This window comes from Geotrypetes seraphini, chromosome 8, assembly GCF_902459505.1.
Source record: "Geotrypetes seraphini chromosome 8, aGeoSer1.1, whole genome shotgun sequence".
NCBI classification, from domain to species: domain Eukaryota; kingdom Metazoa; phylum Chordata; class Amphibia; order Gymnophiona; family Dermophiidae; genus Geotrypetes; species Geotrypetes seraphini.
The window spans coordinates 11,582,178-11,608,655 of NC_047091.1; the positions used below are offsets into that span (position 1 = coordinate 11,582,178).

The 26,478-nt window shown below is 40.5% G+C and overlaps 1 protein-coding gene and 1 non-coding gene across 17 annotated transcripts in view; both read right to left on the reverse strand.

The window, feature by feature from the left end:
- PUM1 (pumilio RNA binding family member 1) overlaps positions 1 to 26,478 on the reverse strand; it is a 235,689-nt gene that overhangs the window by 84,879 nt on the left and 124,332 nt on the right. For 9 of the 16 annotated variants that reach the window (XM_033955218.1, XM_033955224.1, XM_033955214.1 and 6 more), the window contains 5 exons: positions 12,978 to 13,091; positions 10,047 to 10,198; positions 7,489 to 7,536; positions 4,134 to 4,272; positions 179 to 322 (listed from right to left, as the gene is read on the reverse strand). In XM_033955218.1, coding sequence (XP_033811109.1) covers positions 179 to 322; positions 4,134 to 4,272; positions 7,489 to 7,536; positions 10,047 to 10,198; positions 12,978 to 13,091 — 597 coding nt within the window. The remainder of the gene's footprint in view (positions 1 to 178; positions 323 to 4,133; positions 4,273 to 7,488; positions 7,537 to 10,046; positions 10,199 to 12,977; positions 13,092 to 26,478) is intronic. The other 7 variants (XM_033955226.1, XM_033955216.1, XM_033955225.1 and 4 more) reach the window with 5 other exon arrangements.
- On the reverse strand, positions 10,782 to 10,865 carry LOC117366275. Its single transcript, XR_004540548.1, has one exon. It is a non-coding gene; the product is annotated as a small nucleolar RNA SNORD103/SNORD85 (small nucleolar RNA).

Sequence of the window (26,478 nt, forward strand, 5' to 3'; positions counted from 1 at the left end):
CTTCTTCAGACGTTATTGTAGCTCATTGCTCACTTACTGCAGAATTATTTTAGCTAAGGAAAGCTAAATGATATATACTTTCTTCTTGCCTGTGTGTATCAATTAAAGCAAATCATAAGGCCTGCAGATTACCTGCAGACTATTTCTCCTCTAAGTGTTTTATGTGATAAGTACTTGCCTGCTTGTGCTGCTGAGGGGCTGATGATGACGGGAGCTGGAGCAACAAGGCGAACAGGACCTCCAAGCCCATTTCTTGCTCCAGTATTCACTACCAGTGCACCAGTTTGGTCATAATAAGCAGCAGGTGCAAGAACTGGATAACCTATAAGGCAGGAAGCACAAAATGTAAGCATCACTAAGGTTGTATATCTGATACTGCTAGCCTCTAGCCATCTTTAACTTCTCTCTTGTAAGTCGCATTAATATTTAGCATTCTACCTCTTGATGGAACCTACCTTCATATCACATATTTTATTTTTACGCCATTTGGGGGTGGGGGACACAAACTCTGCATTGCAAAGATATTTCTCAGACATTTTAGAGTTCTTATCCCCACAGCTACGTCACCATACCAAACTCCAAGCATAGCAGTGGTCACCTGTTGCGACACTGGATTTCAGTAAATACAACTAGCACCATTTATAGTTTGGAAATGAAAGGTGGCGTGCAGAAGATAAATCTCTACCACAACTGCACAATCAATGAAATCATGGGCCAGCGCAGAATGTATAATTCTTGATAATTTACCAGTGTTTCAGGTAGATTGCTAATTTGTTCATTTTCCTCCACAGGACATCTGCCACATTGGGACAAGCTTCCAATAATTATTCTAAGTAAACGCCCGATAAACAAAAGGAAAAGCACTTGAACTCTTTTTGCTACTGTTTCTCCGGAGACAAGCAAGGGAGATGTAGTCATACTTGTTGGTCCTTCGACTGATCCTGTGTGTCGATGCTCTCCCGTAGCAAAAGTAAGCCTTTGGCTTACTGAGATTGTGCAGGGATTCCCGCTTTCAGTGGTCCCTCCCATTGATACTCATTTTTTTTCTTAGCCGCTCCTGTCAGGTTGCAGCTCTCCCTCTCTCACACACAAATTTAAAAATAATAATTAATGATAATAATATCTGTATACTTTTGTTATTCCCTCTCCTTTAGATATAAAGATGAAACAATAATTTCTCACAAAAAAAAAAATCTAATATATTTTCTCCTCAGGAGCCCTTATCAGAAAAAGATAACTAACTAAATACCTAGTAATACAAGGAGAAATGGAGGAAGACCAACTTTTTGTGGCAGTCAGAATTTTTTTCTTTTTCAAAAACAAAAACTGCGAAGATTCCCAGCCGCGGGCAACAATCGTAATTGTTTTTCAACAGGGCCCCTTAGTTATCCAAGATGTTTTCTCCACTCCCACTGGCTCCATCATTGGTTCCTTCCCCCAAGGGCCTGGTTTAAGCTTTGCTGGAGATTTGCTATTCCCTGGCCTTTATATCCAGGTGGTTATGGCAGAGCCCAACAGAACCTCGTGGCAGACGAGGAATTTGTACTACCTCACCACCAGTATATACTGAACTGACTTGAGTGGATCGCAGCTGCCTTCACCATGGCTACACCGGCAAAACATAACCAGCACTGGGACCCTGCAAAAACCTGTGAAGCCGACAAGAACAGCTGACAAGATTCACCGCAGCTTTCTCTTCACAAGCATGGCTTCACTCCTCCTGCCAGCTCTGTCAAGGACTCCCTCCCCCTAAGGCCCAGTTCTGGCATCTTTGGGGGAGGTGAATCGCTGCTCCCCGACGTGTTCAGATCACTGGAAAGTCACACGGCGGAGAAGGCATGAGAACAACCAGAAGTTCCACCGCTTCACTGCAGGCAAACACAGCACTGGCATCGGGAGGCATTCTTTCAGCATATTAAGGAGAGAGACTCCTGCAGGTCCAGATTAGACTTGCAATCCTCTCAGCCTGTCCACGAATAGCCTTCATCTGCACAAAGTAAGGTTTCTAACTTCCTCCGGTCAGCAGCTTTGATACTAGGTCTCAGTACCAGAACTACTACTTCTGTGGCAGATTATCAGCATTATTAAAAAAAAAAAAAAAAAAAAAGCTAGGGGGTCCTTTTATCAAGGCACGGTAGGGGTATAACGTGCGGAATACCCCGCGTTAAACCGCCTGCCGCGTTAGCCGCTAACACCTCCATCAACGAGGCATTAGTATTTTGGCTTGCCGCGGGGGACAGCGCGTGATGAAATGTCCAACACGCTACCCCTCATAGCGCACCTTGATAAAAGGAGCCCTAAATATCATAACTGCTTTCAGACTTCCTGCGTCGTCCCCCCTTCAGTTAGAATACACATTTTTATGGAAATATTTTGTTTCATGAGTAAATCAAGGAAAATTTTTCTTGTTTACCTGCAATTACATCGCTTTCTTTTCCAGAGATAAATAAATAAAAAAAATTGACATCAATATGTGAACATTTCTTAAGAACTGAATATTTCATGGGGTGTCCTAATTTTTTCACACGACAGTATAGTTAAAAATAAAAAATTCCAAAGAATCTGTTACTCTTATTAGTAATTATAGACCTATAGCTGCCATTTCTTAATTAATAGGAGGTCTGGTAAATACTGAACTAGCAAATTATTTTGTACAATTTTGCATTCTACACACTTCACAATCGGATTTCCATTCATGTCATAGTACCGAGACTGTTCTAACATTTTTACTTGACTATCTTTATCAGCTATTCAGTAAAGGAATGAGCGCCATGATTTTGCTACTAGATCTTAGTAGTGCATTTGATTTAGTCGATCAGGAAATTGTATTAAAATGCTTGGATTCTGTAGGTATTTCAGGGCAAGTTCTTACATGGTTTAGTGAGGTTTTTTTAATTTTCAAACTTATCAGGTTCATTTTAATGACTGTTACTCACTTTCGTTTCAGAGTCAGGTTAATAACCTTTCAAGAAAATGTTACCATGTCTTCGAATATTAAGGAAAGTCTGTAATTTGTTTCAACAACAGCATTTTGCTATTTTGGCCCAGTCTATTCTACTGGCAGAACTGGATTATTACAACTCTCTGTACGCTTTCCTAACTAAGGCTGAAGTTGACCCAAAATACATCAGCCAAATTGATTTATAGGAAAAAGAAGTATGATCATGTATTTCCTTTGTTGAAGGCTCTTCATTGGTTGCCATTTCATCTTAGAATTCAGTTCAAGTGTGCAAACACAGTGTTCAAAATTCTGAATGGAATATTTTTGCCTTTGGTTCCTATTTCTCTTAATTATTTACAAACTATAAGACTAAGGACCTCTCAACTGCATAAACTTTCTTTCCCTTCAATTAAGAGAATAAAGGCATTAGGTTATGTCTCTCGCTTCTTTACATACATCTTTACTTCTATTTGGAACGAACTACCAATTGAGATTAGATCTACTTTTTCTCTTTATGGGTATTTATTTTCTTGATTAATAGGTGGGAGGGTGGGGGGGAAATAAAGCACAGTTACTTACCGTTAACAGGTATTATCCAGGGACAGCAGGCAGATATTCTCTACATGTGGGTGATGTCACCGACAGAGCCCCCTAGCAGACGTTTTTGCAAGCAGACTTGCTTGAAGACCTTCAAGCTTGTGATTGGCCCGCGCATGCGCGCGTGCTCCTCCCGCCCAACCTAGGGCATGCGTCTCCTCAGTGTGGCCTCAGTTCAGATAGCTAGCAAAGAAGCCAACCACGGGGAGGTGGGTGGGTTGCGAGAATATCTGCCTGCTGTCCCCGGATAACACCTGTTATGGTAAGTAACTGGGCTTTATTCCAGGACAAGCAGGCAGCATATTCTCTACATGTGGGTGACCTCCAAGCTAACTAGGAAGGGATGGAAGGCGAGTTGGCGGAGAGGTTATAACTCAATCTTCGGTTAGACAGCCAAATCACACCAAAGAGTATTAATAGGGATGGTGACAGCAATGTCACCATTACTGTCAGTCTGAGCACTGTTTTTATTCAGCACCTAGCAGAATCTAGCAGGAAAAACTAGGAGGCATACTAGGTTTTGTTTACCCCACACTTGACTAGATGATACCAAAGCCACCCTGCATTAGGTCCGAAATGAATTATAAAAGCATACCTGGCATTCCTGCAGCCAGCCCTTGCCCAAAAGCAAGAGCAGAGTTCACTGCTGCTGCTGCCACCAGAGGGTCTGTCTGCTGTCCTTGCTGGTTCTGATTTGGAGTTAATGGACGCTGGTTGGCTCCTGTGCGGAGAACCTGAGAAAGACAAAAGGAAGATACACCAATTAATACAGAAAAACAGCCAACACTACAGGAACAAGTTAGCATGTAGTAATACTGCAGCTAACATATTAGGTGCTTTGATGGCTATGGTAGGAAATCTTGTAGTTAACTTCAGGAATTAAATCAGATAAATCTTTTTGTTTATAAAGCTTGGAACTGCTGAAAAGGACAACTTTTGGCTGGGCATCTTGATGTCTAGCCTAGTTATAATAATAAGGGGGTGGGGGAAGTAATGTGAGCTATCATTAAGACCAATTATTTTACTGTTAACCTGGGTTATAACATAACATAAAACATAAAATTCACTTGTATAACGCAAATACCATTAAGTTCTATGCAGTTCACAAAGACAAGTAATACAAATGAATAAACATTCAATATCTAACTTCCGAAAGATTCCCTAAAAAGATACGTTTTTAAGGCACATCAAAATTGTTGATACGAATTTGGGAATATGAATATAGGAGTTAAATCCCTATTCCATGACGCTGCTTGAAAAGATAGTAATCGTTCCTGGAATTTTATATATTTACATCCCTTTACAGAAGGGAATGAAAATAATGAATGAGATTTTCTAGGATGTTTAGAGTTTGTAATGATAAAAGATTCCATAAGATACTCAGGAATTGAGCCTGTTAGTGCCTTAAAACAAATACAGCCGAGCTTAAATTTAATCCGTGCCTCAACTGGAAGCCAGTGCAATTGACGATAAAAATCAGTGACCTTATCATACTTCTTTAAACTGAAAATCAATCTGACTGCTGCATTCTGAATTATGCGCAGTCTAGGAAGATTTTTCCAAGTACCAGCAAGATGAACAATGTTACAATAGTCCAACTGATTAAGGACAAGTGATTGAACCAACAATCGAAAGGAGTTAATATCAAAAGGTTCTTGTCCTGAGCTAAGTTGTCTTGCGCTCAATTGTCGTTGCATGTGCACATGTGTTGCAGTTCGCTGTGTGCAATTGTCCTTGCGCACATTTGACTTGCCACCATATCAAAATATGCTCTAATAATTCTTAGTTACCATAAAGTACATAAATCCTTTTGAACCAACGAGTCAACCTGATTTCTCATAGTAAGGGTACAATCTAAAATTACACCAAGTATCTTTATGGTTGACTGGATACTACAGATTGTATCATTTAAAACAATACATGTAATAATATCTTCATTTAAATTTGGTGATGCAAAGAAAAATTTAGTTTTTTCGGTATTAATTTTCAATTTAAATTCTGACATCCAAAATTCAATTATCTGTAGAATCTCAGCCACAGTTTGATTTATTTGAGAAAGGGAAGTATGAACAGGAATTAAAATAGTGATGTCGTCGGCATAACTAAATAATTTAAGTTTGAACTGGGATAATCTATTGCCTAAAGAGGCTAAATAAATATTAAAATGCAATGGAGACAGAGGAGATCTGTGCTAAAATAACCTGTCTAAACAATAACCCAAATTAATAACTTCCATCCTAAGTTAAATAGGGCCAAGAATCCTTCTGGAGTAATGAAAAGAAGTTGGACATGCTGCTAATATTCAATGCTATTATGGTTTGAGTTACTACTATCAATTGGTGTACCTCAGTTGCTTTGCCCTGTATTAAATTTTGGAAAGCCAACAGCACCATATGAATCGCTTTCAATTCCAACTGGTTGATGGACCACTGAGCCTCCTCCGGAGTCCAGGTGCCCTGTGTCGAGGCCTGAAGGCACTGAGCCCCCCCATCCGGTCAGGCTGCCATCCGTGGTGATCACTATCCAGTTCGGGTATGGAGGCAAGTCCCCTGAACAGATTGCGACTGTACAGCCATCAATACATGCTGAGAGAGACTCGTGGTGTCCGTCAAAGTCGGCGATTGTAATCCTGAGAGACCGGCAACCACCTGGACAGGAGAGACTGTTGTAACGGTCTCATGTGAAATTGAGCCAAAGGAACCACTTCCAGAGCTGCTACCAAGAAGCCGAGAACCTGCACATAATCCCAAACTCACGATGTCTGAGATTGGAGACTGCAACTTTTTGGCCCTTGTACTTAGGTAGAAAAACGTTCCACTGGGCCGTATTGAATAAGACTCCCAGATGTTCTAATGATTGATACAGGATCAGAGAATTCTTGGGTAACTTGATAACTCTCTTGACGAGAAGATGCCTGGTTGTCTCTTGACGAAAAGACACCTGAATCAAGTAGGGGTGCACCCAAATTCCCTCTCTCTGGACGAAAGCTGCCATCACCACCCATCACTTTGGAAAATATACTGTTGCAAGGCCAAAAGGCATAGCTCGAAACTGAAAATGCTGTCCAAGAATGGCAAAACGAAGATAGTGCTGATGCTGTGGCCAGACGGGAATGTGCAAGTACGCTTCCTTGAGGTAACGTACTGTTAGGAATTCTCCTGGTTCAGCTGCTGCAATGACTGGTCTCACCATTTCCATTCGAAAGTGCCTCAACTTGAGAAAGCGACTGACCCTCTTGAGATCCAGAACGGGCCTGACTGATCCCCCTTTCTTGGGTACCACGAAGTAAATGGAGTACCTTCCCTGATCCCGTTGCGCTGGTGGAACCAGAACTACTGCCCCTAGCTCCAGCAGCAAATTGAAGGTGCTTCTCACCAATTCCACCTTGGTCATCCCCGAACACAGGGAAACAAAGAATGAATCTGCGACGTGAGGGGAGAATTATAACTTGTAACCTTCTTGAATAATGTCCAAAACCCACTGATCAGATGCGATCTTGGCCTACTTTGCCAGGAAGACTGGAAGACCTAAACATGTATACTCTAGAAAAGAGGAGGGACAGGGGAGATATGATACATACATTTAAATGCTTGAAAGGTAATAATATTGTATGTGATGATCTTAAGGTGGACAAACAGGTTGAATAGGTGACTGTGAAAGCTAGAAGGATGTTAGTGTACATAGGAAGAGGTATGGACTGTAGGGAAAAGGAGGTATTGATGCCTTTGTATAAGACTGGCGAGACCTCATTTAGAATATGGTGTGCAATTCTGGAGACCACACCTTCAAAAAGATATAAAAAGGATGGAGTCAGTCCAAAGGAACGCTACTAAAAGTGGTGCGTGGTCTTTGTCATAAGGCATATGGGGACAGACTTAAAGATCTCAATATGTATACTTTGGAGGAAATGCGGGAGAGGGGAGATATGATAGACACGTTTAAATACCTACATGGTGTAAATGCGCATGAGTCGAGTCTCTTTCATTTGAAAGGAAGCTCTGAAATGAGAGGGCATAGGATGAAGTTAAGCTTTTGAGGTAGTTAATCACAATATTCTGCATTACCTGCTTTCAGAAATCGGCCTTGATCAAATTGTTCTAGTCTGGTTTGACAAATTTCTATCTTCCCGCTCTTATTCAGTCAATATGAAAGGTTCCAATTCAAAATCGTGGAGAGCCCACTGTGGTGCCCCCCAGGGCTCTACATTGTCTCCAATCTTATTTAACATCTACATGAATTCATTGAAACATTACGATTTGAATACCCGAGAAACTTTACTAACATATGCTGATGATATCTTCATATTACTTGAGGTTGATCCACATCTCGATAATTTGATACCCAATATTAACCATTGTATTACCAAACTTCAGTCCTGGGCAACGATGGTCCAGATGAAATTAAATGTTGCCAAGACTAAGTTTTTATGGCTTGGCCCAAAGTTAAATTCTCTCCCTTTTGCTGTGATCTTAGACTCAGGAGAATCTTTGAAAATTGAGCTTTCCTCGTTAATACTGGGTATTGTTATCTATTCTTCACTTACATTTAAGGACCAACTAAACTCACTTATTAAAAAGTGTTTTCTCAGTCTCCGTTATCTGAGAAGAGTGAGAGCATTTTTTCACCAACAACACTTTTCTGTATTGGTTCATTCAATCATTTTGTCAAGGTTGGATTACTGCAATTCAGTGTATTTGGGTTTTTCAAAGGTCAGTCTGCAGAGACTTCAATTAATACAGAACACTGCAGCTAAACCTATTTTCAGTAAAAGTAAATTTGATCACGTAACCCCTCTGCTCAAGGAATTACATTGGCTTCCAGTGTATCTCAGAATTTAATTTAAGTGCATTTGTATTGCATTTAAGATCCTATTTGGCATTTTTGCCACTTTGATTCCTTTAGACTGGAATGTTCATAGATCTCATCTTGCCAGAAGTTCTCAAAAATTAAAACTTACATTTCCCTCTCTCAGTGGTAAAAACAGAACCTTTAAGAGATTTAGTCATTCTTTTGCTTTTAAATTAACTGAATTCTGGAATGTTTTACCGCTAACATTAAGAAGTTTAGGTTCTTTTACTTTATTCCAGAAAGTTCTGAAAACTTTTTTGTTTGCTAAACATTTTGGAAATTAATTATTTCAGTCTACTTTTCCTTATCAATTTTATGTATTATGTATTACATTATTGTTAACCGAGTCGAGCTCCTCTTGGCTGATGACTCGGTCTATAAAACTAAGTTTTAGTTTAGTGATAGGCTCAGGAGTAATCTAAGGAAATATCTTTTTACAGAAAGGGTGGTAGATGTGTCTCCCGGAAGAGGTGATGGAGACAGAGACTGTCTGAATTCAAGAAAGCATAGGATAGGCACATGGAATCTCTTAGAGGAGGAAGATATAATAATTACTGTGGATGGGCAGACTGGATGGGCCATTTGACCTTTATCTGCCATCATGTTCTATGTTTCTGTTTCTATGTTTATAAAACAGCCTACCTGAGATTTGGTGCACAGTTATATCTGCTCCGAGGCAAAAGTAACTTTGTGCATGTTACATGCTTGCAAAAATCAGTGACTATAAAATGTAAAAAGACTTACTGTCAAAGAGAAGAAAAAAAGCAGCGACTGCCAATGGAGAAAGTGATGAATGATGGCAACATTTGCTAGAAGCTGTCATCTTGACAGTGCTAGTATAGAAGACCTGAGGATTCATAAGGACTTTTGCTACCCAGAATCATACAAATTGGCTAATCACAGTGTGAGCACCCGAGACACTGGCATATCATGCTGAAACATGGTTCATGTCAGACCTCCGTATTGCCATGCACTTTGTCTCATTCATCATTTTCTCCAATGGCCACCACCTTTTTTTTTTCCTTAGAAATCAGCGGTTATGCCTTTTGTATGATACATGAATATCATCTCACCCCTGCTCTGCTCATTCAGGAACATCTAGGCCTTTTTCACATAAAAGAAACACTTTTAAAGTGCCTACTTAGCATACAAAAGGTTTTTCGACATGTTCAAGTTACTTATAAAATACCCAACAAGGTCTAGATCTCCTCCTTGAGGGCCGCAATCCAGTCGGGTTTTCAGGATTTCCCCAATGAATCTGCACTGAAAGCAGTGCATGCACATAGATCTCATGCATAGTCATTGGGGAAATCCTGAAAACCCGCCCGGATTGCGGCCCTCAAGGAGGGACTTTGAGACCCCTGGTCTAGATTATATGGTTTGTGCTTACAGACACAGTAACAGTAAAGGGCAGTGGATAAGTCCAGCTTGTCTGGCTAATAAGTGATTGTTATCCATCTCTCTGCTTTGGTTTAGAGTTGTAATTGCTACTCTTGTAACATTCCATCAAACCTTCAGTAACACTAGCTCTTGCTGTGCTCCGGAGACTAGCATTACAGTCTATCACAGTGCTTGTGTTGACTGAAGATAAAGGTATTTACAACAAATTCACCTATAATGCACACCGCATCAGTGTGTGGCCAAACACAGCCTGCATTACCTGCTGCTGCCCTTGCTGATTTGGTGGGTTATTCTGTTGGTTTGCAGAGTTGCTGGCAGCAGCAGCGGCTGCGGCTTGCTGCTGGAACAGATTCGCTGGGTAGACTCCCCAAGGTGTCACTCCATAGTATTGGTGAGGAACTACTGCTGGCCCTAAATACACAGACACAAAAAAGTATTAGTTTTTAGGCTGTAATGTTTATGCTTCTGAATCTTGCTGCATTTTTGCATAGTAAAAAAAAATTATATTAAATAAAGAAAAATAAAGAGGGGGACATTTTTCCTTTTGCGGTATTAATGGAGACATCTTGTGCACACAAACAGACCTTTGTCCTCTAATATTCATTTAAAAGCCAATACCAATATCAGCCAGACTTATCTGAATAAGCTACACCCAGAATATAAATATTAGGTACTAAAGCATTAAAAACTGGTATTTCAGTGACAACCAAAGATTGAGTTAGGTCAGACCAAGGCCAGATTTTGGCCAAAGCCAAAATAGTGCAAGGTCAAAATTCAACAGTTCAAGACCAAGCTTATAAACTTATTTTATTTTTTGAACTATTTCTAAACCTTGCTTTCCCCACCTATACCTAAAACTACATTGTAAACAAATTTATAAAAGCCTTTTTAAAACAAAATCCTACAAAATATTTGCCCCTTTTGGAATAAACTACACTCCTGCAATGAAAAATAATAAATGGCTCCAGTCTCAACACCTTTCAAGTTCTCCAAGTCTAGCTCAGTCATTCTGAGTACATTAAAGTTCTCATTAGCGAACAGTGTTCTCAGTGAGGGCAAGTGTGTCATCATTGCCAGACTGTTGGAGACCAACTAGAACTTTTTTTTTTCTTTAACTGGTACGGTACTGAAAGTGGCTGTCCTGGCTTTGGTTATCAGTTGCTAACATTCTGACTCAGGCCCAACAAGAACTACTGTCCAAAAGCCACAACAGAAACATTAAGAGCAATACACCTCACCCCTAAGAATCCCAGGACAAATAGAACTTAAAATAGAATCCCGGCAGAAAGGATAAACTATGAGGAAATAAGAGAAAGCAAAATGGAGCAACTGGAATCTTCTTGTTCAAGTAACTTAATATGGCTTATGACTAACTTTCAGGAGCTTTGCTCCCTTCATTGAACCGCTATGAATGAATCAGGTGCATCACAAGCTACATGTAAAAAACAGGGTAAAGAATAAAACATGCTGTCTAATAAAATCAGAGACAGTAAAAAAAGCAAATTAAAGCATATACAGTTACAACTTTGTAAAGATGAAAGACCAGAGTTTCACATCACAACAGTCACCTGTACGTAAGCCAAAATGTGGCAAAAATATCCAAGGAAACACGATTTTTAGTCAATACTGCAATAATAATCAGTACTTTTCATCAGTCTAATTATGCCATTTTTATATTTTTCCCTCAAAGTCCCACTTTGTTTTGAAAAGTTGTGGCAATTGTTGGATTCACTGTCATTGTTTTCCATAAATTTCCCTTATCTACCTATTAAAAACAAAACAAAACAAACAAAACACTTTCCTACTTTGGAAAGTGGCAAGATCTATTTTACCTTGGCCTGAAAAAAAAAAGACCCTTTTTCTTTTCTATTGATAGATACCCTGCAAGATACTGTTAAACAGGTAAATAAATCTGTTCAATCACATTTTTTAAGAGATTAAACATCAGAATAGACACAGTCTAGTAACATAATGCAACTTTTCATGCCTGCCCATTGAGGTCTGTATATTTTTCCTAATACTTGAATACATGGGCTGCCCAAAACAAAAGCTTTCCTGGCTGGTGATGGAGACCTAACTTTGTGCACTCATTCCTCTTTCATAACATCCTTCATCCAAAATGGAAGCGTTATTTAATAGGAGAGAATGCCAAAATTCACAGACCAAAAAAAAAAGCAGAAAATAGGCAGACTTTCAACCGATAAATACAAAGCACTGAAAACCATTCCAGTGGGAAAGAACAGAACTGCATTACCCAACTGTAAGCAGATGAAATCAGACACAAAAAGCACCATCATAGAAAGTGAATGTCATGACTAAAGTCATCCCTTACAAGTTAAAATGTGACATGCATGACAGATGCAAGGATGCAGTGAATTTCATTTATATGGGATCAAGCAAGGGAAGCAGAATGTTGCTTCTCTAGCACTGGGAGTCTCTGGTTAACATACCTAAAGCTTCCAGAGTCTTCCACCTTTACCCCTTTTGTTCAATTCTATGTTATTATAACAGAGCTGCCATAAACTAAACCTGCCCCAAGTTAGAAGACAATCATTACTATAGGGAGAGCGAAGAATCAATGTGTTGTTTTGAAAATAGCACCGCTCTAGAAAAAAAAAAAGGTAGATCGTTCCTATTAAGGAATCAAGAAAGCGTATAACAGGCTCCACAGTTTCCTCTGCCTTTTTCCATTCCAGAGCATCAATCACAAATCACATTATTTAATAGTCCAAGGAACAGGAAAAGAAAAAGATGGAAACTGTGGGCCTACAGTTTATTTATCCCTAAATAAATGCATCTGCTAAATTAAACTGACCACAGTTTAATTGGAGAAAAAAGTCCCAGTGAGACTATACCCTTATTGAAGGCCATTATCCTACTCGTGGCAAATCGGAGAAACTGCTGATGTTATTGAAACAAGTTTATCTTAAAATCAACTGGTGGCCTACATAACACGAAGGTTTAAAATGGCCATCATGGCACATAATCATGGCACATAACTTTAAATGTCAGAAGAATTGTTCAAGAATTGAAGAATTGTTCAAGAATTGAAGAATTGTTCAAATACATCAGTACGGTACTATGGCAGATGCACTGCCAAAGGCCACCTTTGCCATATTTCACTTGAAGCAAATTCACAGAATTGATTTTTTTTTTTTTAAACCACAGAGAGTTGGTTAGAGCACCTCACCTAATGTAGCTGCCGCTGCCAGTCCTGCTGCATACGGATCTGTTCCTGGAGGAGCGCTGATGATGTATGGATTGGGGACAAACGCGGCAGGAGCTAAACCTGCTGAAAACATACCTGTCAGTAAAACAATCTTCGATAGAACTGTAGCCCTAACCAGAATACTGAAAACTCTTTCCTGGATATGGAGAAAGGATCAAAAAAGAAAAATGGATTGATTTAAAAGTAAACAAAATCTAGGAAATCGCATCCAGTTCTCCCCAGGTGATAGATGGTTTAAAGGCTCCAATAAGCTATTATTTTTTTTCAATCTTTAAGCTATTTTAAAGCAAGTGATTACTTTGAACTAAGCATGTGGCTTGTTTAGTTAAAACTTATTTCAGAAATTATATCTTGTTATATAAAACAGTATGTTAATAAGTTCTTTGATTGTGCCTGTGAAAATGATTCACATTTCTCTTACAAATCCCATCTTAAATAAATCCTGCAATAAGGATATTTTTTGTAACTGTTCCCTGAAGACGCTCTAGAATTTGTCTTTTTCTAGTCTCCTAGACTAGAATTAGAAGACTACAACAATTTGGGTTGAGACTGTAGCTTGTGCTTTTCCTTTGCATTCATAATGAATAGCTCTCTCCATTTACCATATATTTAACAGCACCCAGTTAAGATTAATTCCTTGTGGTCAAACCTCTCTGCCCTTTGCAGTAATCTTAAGTAATTACAAGCTTGCTACCTATGGCTTTGTTAAAATAAAAATAATGCTTGATCTGTGTCTGCATTATAACCTCTACATCAGTGTTTTTCAACCTTTTTTGGGCAAAGGCACACTTGTTTCATGAAAAAAATCACGAGGCACACCACCATTAGAAAATGTTAAAAAATTTAACTCTGTGCCTATATTGACTATATATAAAGTAATTCACTTGAGTGCCACCGCCGCCATCGGGAACAGGCCGGCGCCAAGTTCTCCCTGCTTCTCTTCCCCGCGGGGCCGACCAACTCTCGCCACCCGTCGTCAATTCTAACGTCGGAGAGGACGTTCTAGGCCAGCCAGGCAGCGATTGGCTGGCCCAGAACGTCCTCTCTGACGTCAAAATTGACGCGAGTGGCGAGAGTTGGCCGGCCCCACAGGGAAAAGCAGGGAGAACTTGGCGCCGGCCTGTTCCTGATGGCGGCGGTGGCACTCAAGTGGCTAAAGAGCCGCAGTTTGCTGGCCTAGGGACAACACTGGAGGGTGGCCAGCTGTGCACCCCCTTGGGACGTAAACCCGGGGTGGTGCAGACCGCCCCCCTCCCCCCACCCTGGTATGCCACTATCTGTACCTCACTCCCTCCCTATGACCAAAAATTCTCCTTTCTTCTATTCCCCGTGTACACAACCATCTCTTTCCCTCCCTTCCTCTCTCCAAAGTCCACGCCTTCTGTGTCCAAACACTCATTCCCTCCCCCACCTCAGCATCTCTTTCCCTCCCTTCCTCTCTCCCAAATCCATTTCTTCTGTGTCCAAAAACGCATTCCCTCCCCCACCTCAGCATCTCTTTCCCTCCCTTCCTCTCTCCCAAGTCCATGCCTTCTGTGTCCAAAAACCCATTCCCTCCCCCACCTCAGCATCTCTTTCCCTCCCTTCCTCTCTCCCAAGTTCATGCCTTGTGTCCAAAACGCACTCCCTCCCCCCTTTTGTGTTCCGTGTTTGCCTCCCAGCCCATCTTTACAACTTTCTCAGCAAAACGAAGCTCAAGCCGCGAGGCTTGTCTTCTGCTTCCTGCCTGCCCTGCCGCGCACAAATAGCCGAACGGAAGTATTCTCCGACGTCAGCGCTGACGTCGGAGGGCAGGCTTTGCTTAAGCCCTCCCTCCGACATCAGCGCTGACATCGGGGAACGCTTGCGATCGGCTATATGTTAGCTGCAGGGCAGGCAGGAACAGAAGACGAGCCTCGCGGCTCGAGATGTATTGAACTCCGCGGGTCCCCCATCCAGCTCTCTCCTGTCCACGTGGGGCGGACCGCCCCTCTCCCTAGACTGTGGCCTAGGACCCTGGGGGAGCCCGGGCCCCCTGTCAGCTCCGGGCCCCTGAATGCAGGACTGGTGGTACTGCCCTGATGGCGGCCCTGACCGTACGGCACACCAGGCAACATCTTGCGGCACACTAGTGTGCCACGGAACAGCGGTTGAAAAACACTGCTCTACATCACCTGCACCAACTATCTATTGACACAAAGATGATACATATATAAACGAAGTGTCATTTCCACATGATAGTCTTTCAAAAAAATTGCAATTGCTTAAATTTCAGAATGTGTCTTTACAAGAAAGAATATTTCACCATTGCCTTCTTTCTGCCAGAACTTCAAACAATAATCCCAAAATCTATGTTCAGGTTTTATCATAAGAAATACAATTTCTGGGCATGCCACTAAAAGATTTAAATGGTCACCACAAGTAACATTTCACAAACTATCCCATGCTTCCCATAAGCTAGAAATTTGTTGATACACCTTCAAAAGGAAATTAGAAGAGCATCCTGCTGTCACCCTACTTCCACAGGTAGATCTTTCAAAATAAATTTCTCCCCCCCCACCTTCCACATCAACTGATAAATCTAATTTTTGTCCTTCTAGGAATCCCATCTTAGCTGCCACTTCTTACAGTGGCTTCTGCATGGCTTCCAATTTTAATTTGCTTATGGACACTGAGGATCTCTACAGCCATACTGTTGTCACCAGGGACAAAGCAGAGTCTGGATTAGTTTCCCCAAAGATAAGAAAATTCAAAAGTTCTCTCAGGCTGCACTTTTTCATCTGCAGGCAGGAGCTGGCTTCTGTCTGTCAGTATGAAATGTAAAATAAAAACTTCAATCTTGGAGAAGATTTTCATAATGCCGGAGAATAAACTATATTCAAACACTGAATGGGTCTGTTGTATGGATGCATCTCACAAAGTCAATAATTACTTCAAGGGCTGACTCGATAAGAGCTGAATTAAAGCAGTGTCTTGAAAGAAAATATGAGCTCCTATCAAAGATTTAAAATAAAAAAAAAAAAAAAAAAAGAAACACTCAGAAAAGCTTAACCAGCCAAAAGAGCACTGTCATATTAAGTTCCTTCTCAATCTCAAAAAGATAAGTATGATGACTCAACTCAGTCAGTTGGTGGTGAGAAAAACAAGCCAAGGACCTTTTTCCCTTGGTGACAGAGCATTCTTGCACTGGTGCCAGTTACTCACCCCAAAAGCATCGAGCCCAAATAAGGCTATGGATTCCTCAGTGCTGAGACACCATGTGAGAAAGCCTCCTTCCTCAGGCTCTAGGCAGAACAGTGCTGAGAAAGCAATGCCTTGTCCCAACAGCTCCTTGGAACCCCCAATGAAAGGTGACTCAGTGCTGAGACAGAAGAATGGAGGACAAGCTACAGCTAGAAACTTTGAAGGAGCAGAAAGCGAGCATCATAGAGACATTTAATCCTCCAATATTGGTACCAGGACTAAAGCAAAGTCATCGGTCCATTTACTACCTTCACTTTCAAGCCACTGTAAGGATAATTCTTATCTCCTCCTCAACAGTCCAAATACAATTCTGGAATGAATTCCTTAAAGAGCGCTGTGGGTCAGATACATCTAGACCTCCTTCACCAATTTCTAAGCACTCAAAACAAAAGCAGAAGTGCGGATTTTCCCCTATGTTCAATCCAAAATCTCAACTTTTTCATTATCTAGATCAGTGATTCTTAAATCTGTCCTGGGGGGCACCCCAGCCAGTCAGATTTTCAAGATATCCCTAATGAATATGCATGAACAAGATTTGCTTATCAAGCAGGTAGTAGGCAAGCAATTTTCTCTCATGCATATTCATTAGGGATATCTTGAAAACCTGATTGGCTGGGGGTCGGTTTAAGAACAATTCTTAACTGAGCTTATCTAGAACTTCAAGACTGAGATCAAACTATCTGAGCTAAGTCAAAGTATATTAATCTCTCCACATCAAAACTGTTTGGGGATCTATCTGAAGTGGTCCCTCTCCACTACAACCAAAAGAACAAATTGCAACCAGAGAACCCATCTTATTCAAAGTCTTGTCAAAAATCAAAGGAGTTATCTTTAACTATTCAAGATAAACCCAACCTTAAATCAGACCAGCGTTTTTAGGGGTGCTCAAATATCTAGATGCTCCCAGGAGATGCATTAGCATAGCTGTGCAAAAAATTATATTGTAACAACAGGTAAAGGACCTGGCAAACACCCTTCTCCACATACTCTACATCAAAAGGATTACAAACTAAATATTGCTACTATTTGGGTTTTTGCCAGGTACTTGTGGCCTGGATTGGCTACCGTGAAGATGTGATACTGGGCTAGATGGCCCATTGGTAAGCTATTCTTATGTTCTTATTGAATAAAAACTAAGACTGGGCATGAAAAGCTTCAATTGCCTTGTCACTCTGTGGTGACTGAATCAAATTTTAAAAAGATATAAAAAGTTTAAGAACTCACTAATACTTCCTCTGGAAAAGATCCACAACTACCTGTGATAATTGGCAAGAGAATCTTCCAAAATATCATGCTAAATACAAGAATATCTGTGCATTAATTCTAAATGATCCAGTTTCTAGAGATCATAGAAAATCTTCAAGATTATTCACATTCACATCTAAAAGTACTGTCTGGGTCACACCTGTCAGCAATTCAAGAGTTAAATGAATGTGCCCATGACACACAGCACCAACAGGAGAAGCCATAGCAATAGCAACAAGAGGAATGGGAAGGGAATGGGGCTGACATTCCAAGCAGTGGGCACTGGAGGATTAAGTGACTTGCCCAGGGTCACAAGGAGCAACACCAGGATTTGATCTCACAACCTTTGGGTGAAGAAGCAGCAGCTCAACAATTGAGCCACAGTCACAGAATGACATGGCTACAAGCATCTAGCCTCTGAAGATATACATAAACAGTGCTCCTTGTACAGGAGAATTACTGTACTGGGGGGGAGGGAGAGGTAAGGAGATATTTCTTCAATCAAAGATAATGGCTCGGTCAAAATATCACTCTTAAAGAAGACCACATTATTTAAATAAAAGTTACTAACCATATCATTATCTTTACATGACCTCCCTAGCTCTACCAGAAAGCACAAAGATAAAAGAAAACAAAGAACAAAACTAAACTAAAAAAAATGTAAATCAACAACCATAGCAGGCTAAGCCTGGACCCAGTTTCTGACTACATCAAATCTAGAAAATGTAAGTGTATAACAGACAGATGGATAATCATCACCAGAGAATAAAGATTATGCCTTATTGCCTCCAAGAAGACGGCCAATCTTATGTCCACCTTCTCTGAACCAAAATCAAATTCTTCAGCAGACCAGTGCATTTCTAAAAGTACCACCATAATACAATTGAAATCAAGTATTTTACTTCAAATACTACCCAATTTCTTTGGAATTTGGAGGAGTGTGGCCAATACCAGATCTTTGAGAATTAAACAAGGTCATTAAAAAAAAGAGCAATTCAAGATTGTCTAGTCACTATTTTACCTCTTATACAAAAGGACAGTTGCTTAGCGTCTAAGCATGGATACACGCATATTCCGACAAATCCATAGCACAAGCTGTACGAATATTTGTACTTTGACTTCCTGAAATGTTAGCCCAATAGGTATTCTCAAAAAGTGTAGCAAGCGCAGTAGCACATCTACACAGACAAAATATTTGTTTTTCCTTATTTAGACAACTGCTACAAAAAAACTGGTGCTTCATTGAGCAGGGCAGCATATATGCCCATGGATCAGGGATTTCTCATATATGAATCAAAATCAACATTCACCCATATTCAGACTTTGGAGTTTATAGGAGTGATAATTCAATAAAATAACACTTCTACAAGGGTTAGATGTAAACTGTCTGATGGTGTAATGAAGACAGAGTACAGGTTAAATGTTAGTAATCAATGGAGGAAAAAGCCTCAGACAAGGGCCCTCAGGCAAGGGTGTACCGATCATCTAAAGTTAAGTTGATAAGATGTTTTTTTTCATCTATCATTCAGTACATTCATTTTTGAACTTTACAACAGTGCAGCGTTTTTGCAGTTTAAGAAGGTTTTTTGAGCCAGTGAGGTGAACGCCTTACCACCGCTATTTCACTATTGTGGAGGTGGGAGGGCTCTTGTCTGAGGCTTTTTCCTCCATTGATTACTAACATTTAACCTGCACCTTGTCTTCATTACACCAGACAGTTTACATCTAACCCTTGTAGAAGTGTTATTTTATTATATTTGGTTTTCTACAATATCTGAGTCTTTTGTAGGAGTGATAATTTATGCATCAATGGAACAGTCCCTCAGCTGAGAGCAGTCATGATAGTAAATCTAGTTCTCAAGTTCTCCTCTAGCAAGATATATAATAGAAACTGCAAAGCCACACAGCAGTGATAGTGCGTGTGGTACAACTAGCCTTTAGCCTGGTGATAATATATGAGAGAAGCAGAGTGTCACCTTATATTCAAATGGAACCAGCACATGCAGTCTCTCCCATCAAGTGTTATTGACTGAACCTTTCAAGAAAGCAATATAATGGAAGAAAATCCCTCCAATGTATGCATTCCCCCTAGCCTCACTTGATGTTGAACAGATTTAGGGGGTGGGGGTTGTCATTTACAATAACTTTGGATGCAAGGGTACTGAACACTGATATGTAGCCTTTCTTCTATTAATCAGCTTGAAATATTTGCTTTGCCATTTAAGCTTTTCCATAGTCAATTCTGTTCTACATAGTCAAACAGAAAAATTAAATGGCAATGTTTTATGTCAACAAACAAGGAGGGATAAGCTCCCATTGTCTGGTTAAGCAGCACATAAAATATGGAGGTTAGCTTTCCACAAGAATGTTTCCTATTTCCTCTGAAGTGCCGAAGAGCAGATACAATTAGCCAGTAGACAACTAGCAATTGGATCCTTACAAGAAGTCCTTGGACTTTAAAGTAGTCCATTATCTATTCCAGTGTTTCTCAACTCAGTCCTGGAGTACCCCCTTGCCAGTCAGGTTTTCAGGCTATCCACATTGAATTTGCATAAACTTGATTTGCATACACTGTCTCCGTTAAATGCAAATTTCTCTCATGCATATTCATTGTGGATATCTTGAAAACCTGACTGGCAAGGGGGTACTCCAGGACCGAGTTGAGAAACACTGATCTATTCCATAGGTAGGAATATCCACAAATGGATCCGATTGCACCCAATCAAAACAAAAAAAATGCTAGGCTTTCTGTTTCATCACTTCAGCCAAGCTCAGAGTGCCAAATGCATTCGCAATTTCCTGGAAAGGAAAACTGTTTTATACTCATCCACTAATCCCACTCATCTCCTTTACCATCCAGAAGTTACCCAGAGACTAAACACACCTGGTATTAATCATTCCATATTGGCTGAGGTAGATATGTTCCCAAGCATAAGGCAGCTTGTTTAAGAACCGCCAATAATGATTCTGTGTATGTCAAATTTTGATACAGCGAGGAAGTAAAAATTAATTTATCCCAGTCTTCACTCACTAGCACTATTAGTTTAGATATTGGAAGCATCATTTAAGGGGTGGGGACATCTTACTGGCTTCTAGGAAAGATTCCACCAGTAGATCATATAAGTTTAAATGGAGGAGATTTGAATCTTGATGCAGCAAATATAGGGAAAATCCATTCCATTGCTCACTGTCCAACCTACTCCAATACCTATAAACTTTACTAATATTGACTTCAGAACACCTCTATTGTAAGGTCACTTTAGTGCAACCACAGCATATCATTCACTATAGGATCAACAGAAGATCAATATGAAAACATCCCCTCATGAAAGGCCTGTTAACATGAAGCCATTTAACAAAAAAACCAACCCTGATGTAGGACCTAAATCTAGTACTTCAACATTGATGGAACCATCACTTAAGTTTTTAACTCCAGCTATATCAAATTTCAAGTAGAAGACTTGATTCATGTAGAATCTGTGAGCTGCATGCATTCCAAATTCTATGAGCAATTTTTGGAAAATCCCAATAGTATTGAGGAATCATCTGTAATTTCTCTCAAAATAGCCTTACAATTTTGCATTAATCAACTAGTATTTTATCCACCATCTCATACCAACAAGCAGTAAAAGATTCCACATCTCAGATTGTTGGGAAGTACTCTAGATTTATTTGTAGAACGCTCATTCATCAGACAGATATTTGCGAGTCTACTTTTCATCCTAAAAGGAAGAACACTCCAAACAATTAAAACTTTGTCTTCAGACTGTATATCTATTTGTTACTGTAGGGAAAATGTACTGCTCATCAGTTCAGAGCTGCAGCAGCAACAAAAGCACACTTCTGAGATCCTTGATGCATGCCTTCACCAAATACTATCATGATGATCAAGTGTCATATTCAGACAATGCCTTTGGTAGGAACGATCTTCCTATGCTCCTGCCCTGTGCAGAACTGGGAACAAAAATGGTTGCTGTCGAGGTCCCTTTCAGTTTTGCCCACTGCATTTCTACACCTTCCAGATTTTCCCATCCAGACAACAATTCCTTGACATAATCTACCATCCGAACAAAGTTCAGAACCTTTACTTTTGAATAACCCTCTCTATACTTGTCTCAATATTAAACTGTCACACAACTGAAGATTTATCAAAATGAAAATGTATGTCCCTAAAACATGATATTCAATATAATATAAAGGTAATTTTAAATACAGATGAAGGAAAAGACCTCAGACATCCAAACCTTAGACTATATTGAAATCTATTGGTAATAACTGAATCAAGTCAAACGGTGGAGTCAACTTTCCAGATTTTTTAGAATACCACCAAGCATTTATTATGCGCCAAGGTTCCTTATGGATCCTTAATGAAAATATATCAGACCCACCCCCCCCCCATGGCTGTCACTGGAAAAAGTTATACAGGGTACCAACAATATAGCTCTTATTCTGTCAATATCTCCCCCTTTAAAACAACATAATTATATCTTCCGTTCAACATATAAGGTACTCCTGAAATTTCATAGCGTCATGAAGATCAAATGGAAGAACTCTACTCTTATCTTTTTATGGAATAATAATATCTTTAAAATTAAAAACATCGCTCTGAATTGGCCTACATGGCAAAAATGTGATATATGGACATTGCAAGATCTTCTTGATACATTACATTAGTGATTTCTATTCCGCCTTTACCTTGCGGTTCAAGGCGGATTACATAAGAATTGCTATGATCTTAAGAAGTACATATTGAAAAGATATGAAGAAGTACTTAGGAATAGATTGAATATCTCTCTGAGATTCTGAGAATCTTGGAGAGAGCGAGACCAGAAGGCCTTGAGCATGCGCAAATGCTCAAGGCCCAGTCCAGCCCAGCACAGGCAAGAGGGAGGATCTCCGACGCACCGCCCAGCCCAGAGGGATGATCTTTGGGCACCGGCATGTCCTGTGCGTTGGTGCTGGTGCCCAAAGTGGTAAGGGATGTTATTTTGGTGCTCGGGGGGGGGGGGGGGGGGGGATGTAGGATCACAGGGTGGCGGGGGGGAAATGTGAGCGGGGGGATGCCGGATCGCGGGGGGGGGGGGGGGGTGGCGCTCGTAAATAGAGTCGAACTCTGTTTCCGAGGTGCCGATTTTGCAAATGTTTTGCTCGTCTTGCAAAACACTCGCAAACCGGTGCACTCGTAAAACGAGGTTTGACTGTACTTGAACTAAAAAACCTTCATTTTTATTTTCTAATTTATATGTCTTTTTCTTGTACCAAATTTTCAAAAATTCTCAAAAAAATTTTCATCAATGTTAATTCCATATTTAACTGGATGGCACTTAATCTAGTGAATGCTACCAACTCTATGCGAGTGCAAAAAACATTTTATGTATACATCAGCTTAGCTGCTCTCAGCATTTTTCAAGATTAATATCTTTATTGTGCTGAAGGCTGAATGCATTCTCTCAAATCGATGCTATCGATGAAGTGACTCTAAATTTTCTCAGTCAGAGTGGTAGCTAGTGATTCAAATAGCTCTGGCGGATCCTGTTTCGAATGATAGACTTCTTCCGTTCACCCGCCCTGACTTGAGGTTAATGCTCGAAAGCATCTACTCTGGAAATATTTTAGCACAGATGGTGGCAAAATGCTTTTACAAAGCCAAAAAGAGCAAACACAGAAACAAAGAGGCTCCCAAAATGCACCAAGGCCAACAAAAATAGCTTAAGAAAACAATGTTTCTTTTAGAAGACACCAATGAATGCACGAGATATCTAAATACTCAAGGCATTAAAAAAGCCTTGAGACATCAGTGTTCTCATGGCACTGAAGCACCCATGAGCTATGCTATGCCAGAGAACTCAAAGGCACAAAATACTTTGAGTCACTAAGCTATACAAAGGCATTAAAGATGCAAGCACTGCAATCATACCGAGGCACTGACATTAAATATCCACACAAAATATCAAACAGTTTCAAGGTAATGAAGCAACATATGGTAGTGTCACAACTCTTAAGGCACTTTCAAGAGACCAATGACATGAGGCTATAATTGCAGAGCTACCCTGAAGGAAGAATGCTCACAGCACCTAGTGCAAACACTCCAGGGCTGTTGCTATGAAGAGAAGCTCAAAACATGGATCTAGTACTCTCAAACTGTCAAAACATTCAAAGCATAAATGTGCTCTGGTGCCTTGAATGCACATTCAATAAAATAAGAAGAAATCAAATCACAGACACTGATTTATGAAGGCTCCCACAGAGAATTTATATTATAAAGAAGTTGAAGCACCAAGGTTTGAGATGTGTCAAATGGTGTCAGGTCAAAAGCGCGCCGGGACAAAGGCGTGCCCAGACAATTGAGCGCAGCGCGCGTCGCCGCGCCGCTCTAAATTACTGTTTTTAGTGCTCTGACGGGGGGGGCGTGGGGGGAACCCCCCCACTTTACTTAATAGACATCGCGCCGCGTTGTGGGGGGTTGTAACCCCCCACATTTTACTGAAAACTTCACTTTTTCCCTGTTTTTAGGGAAAAAGTTCAGTTTACAGTAAAATGTGGAGGGTTACAACCCCCCAAACCCCCATAACGCTGGCGAGATGTCTATTAAGTAAACTGGGGGGGGGGGTTCCCCAACAAAACCCCCCATCGGAGCCCCTAAAAACTGTAATTTAGAGTGGCGCGCGCTGCGCTCAATTGTCGGCGCGCGCTTTTGTCTTTCGCGCCGTTGTCCATGAACCATGTCAAATACATGACAACTAGAATCACTACTGATTTTTGGATCCTCAAGAACTCTTGTGCCCCATCATTTTCACACATAAGTGTTAGGTGAACTTAAAAAAAACCCCAAAAACCAGCCTGCAGTACTTTATGGTAGGGTACAAGTCAACCCCCCAAAAAGAGAGGACAAGATAAAGGGTCAAAGGAGATGGGACTTGTTATACCACTTTTTCTGTGGTTACAATCAAAGTGGTTTACATATTTTAGAAAAATACGTATTTTATATCTGGAGTAATGAAGTGTTAAGTGACTTGCCCAGTCGCAAAGAACTGCAGTGGGAACTGAACTCACAACCTCAGGGTGTTGGGGCAGTTGCTCTAATCTCTAGGCCACTCCTCCACTCCACCTACTTAGTTTTCTCTGTTAACAGTGTCACATTACTACCAGTGGCAATTATGGAGAATCATCAATTATGGAGAAATATCAAGGGGAAAAAAATTACTTTCTACCCTCGGAACCAACTTCCCCTAGTACGGCTCCCATAAAGCTGTTTAATTTTCTCACCTACTGGAGCTTCTGCCTCAAAAGATCTATGAGGGAGTTTGCTGCTATAAGTATATATTTTGACTTCCGTTTCTAGGATATTTTGACTATATAAAAAAAAACCCTCCAAAAAAAACACACAAAAAAACCCACTTTGCTTGATCTGTAAAATCTTAAAAGATGAAAAAAGGGAAGTGAAGAAAGTGTATAATTAAGAAGCGAGCCTCTCCCCACTAAGCCATAAAAGTAAAGAGAAAACAACAGCTGGCTCAAATGGATGCTAGGTAGTGGCCAAAATGTTAGAACTCTCAGCATGGGAGGTTCATCAGCGGGGACTTGCAAGAGCTCCCGTACCCAGCAATGTAAATTAGAGAATGACATGAGGACAAATTTTTCCCCATCCCTGCGAGTTCTGTCCCTGTTCCTGCCACATTTCTGCAAGCTCTCTCCTCATCCACCCAAGCCTCAAACACTTTAATATCATAAGTAGCAACATTCTAGAGCTCAGATTGTGATGTCATAATGCCTCATTCCACCAATGCCTAAGCACCGTCCTCATCTGCACAAGCCTCAAACACTTTAAAACCATAAGTAGCAACATTCTAGAGCTCAGATTGTGATGTCATAATGCCTCATTCCACCAATGCCCAAGCTCCGTCCTCATCTGCACAAGCCTCAAAAAATTTTAAATCATAAGTGTTCGAGGCTTGTGCTGTTAATGCAGAGCTTACAGGAATAGGGCAAGGCAGGGACAGCGACAAAACTCACAGGGACGGAACGGGGAAATTGAGTTCCAGTGGGGACTGGAAAAAATTTGGCCCCGTATCATTCCCTAATGTAAATCATTGGGCAACACTTACCCCTTCTGGAAAAGGAAGGCAGCGCAGTGTAGGTGCACATGGAATTCTCCGATTGCAGCACAGGGGGAGAGCACTGCTGCCATACTAACACCACAGAGATGGCAGGACTCTGCTAACTGTGGCCTATAGCAAACTTCTGAAACGCTAAATGTTTTCCTTCCTGGTGACAACAGTAATCCAATAACTATTGTTGTTAAGGGCCAAAGAAAGAGCAAGAAGTATTTCAGTACATTAGGTGTCACATGGTAGGCACTACCCAATCCAATGCCTTTGTTCCTTTGCCCTGGAAACTCTTATTCAATTTTATCTGAAAACAGAATCTATACATAAAAAAAACGATGCAAACAACAAAACTAATGAAATCATTACAAACTTTCATGATGAGTGTCCCGTCTTCATTTGTGAAACGCTCCCTGCATTACCATTCCCCCCATCTAGAAACATACGATATCTAAGTACTGTATTTTTTTTGCGCAATAAACAAAATGTTTTCAATTAACAAATTAAGCAAATATGATCTGGGTTAGAATAGGTGCAAACCTTTACCTAACCTCTCAAATGTCTAAGTCAGGGGTAGAGAACTCCGGTCCTCGAGAGCCGTATTCCAGTCGGGTTTTCAGGATTTCCCCAATGAATATGCATGAGATCTATTTGCATGCACTGCTTTCAATGCATATTCATTGGGGAAATTCTGAAAACCCGACTGGAATACGGCTCTCGAGGACAGGAGTTCACTACCCCTGGTCTAAGTTATCACATACATTGCTCCCTGCATTCTGTAGGATATTTGGTCTTGGTAATGCATTAATATTCCTAGAGCCCCGATATACTGACAAAGAAGGCAACAGTGGTGCAAAGATACTGTACTAAATAATCCCAAGCTGCTGCCA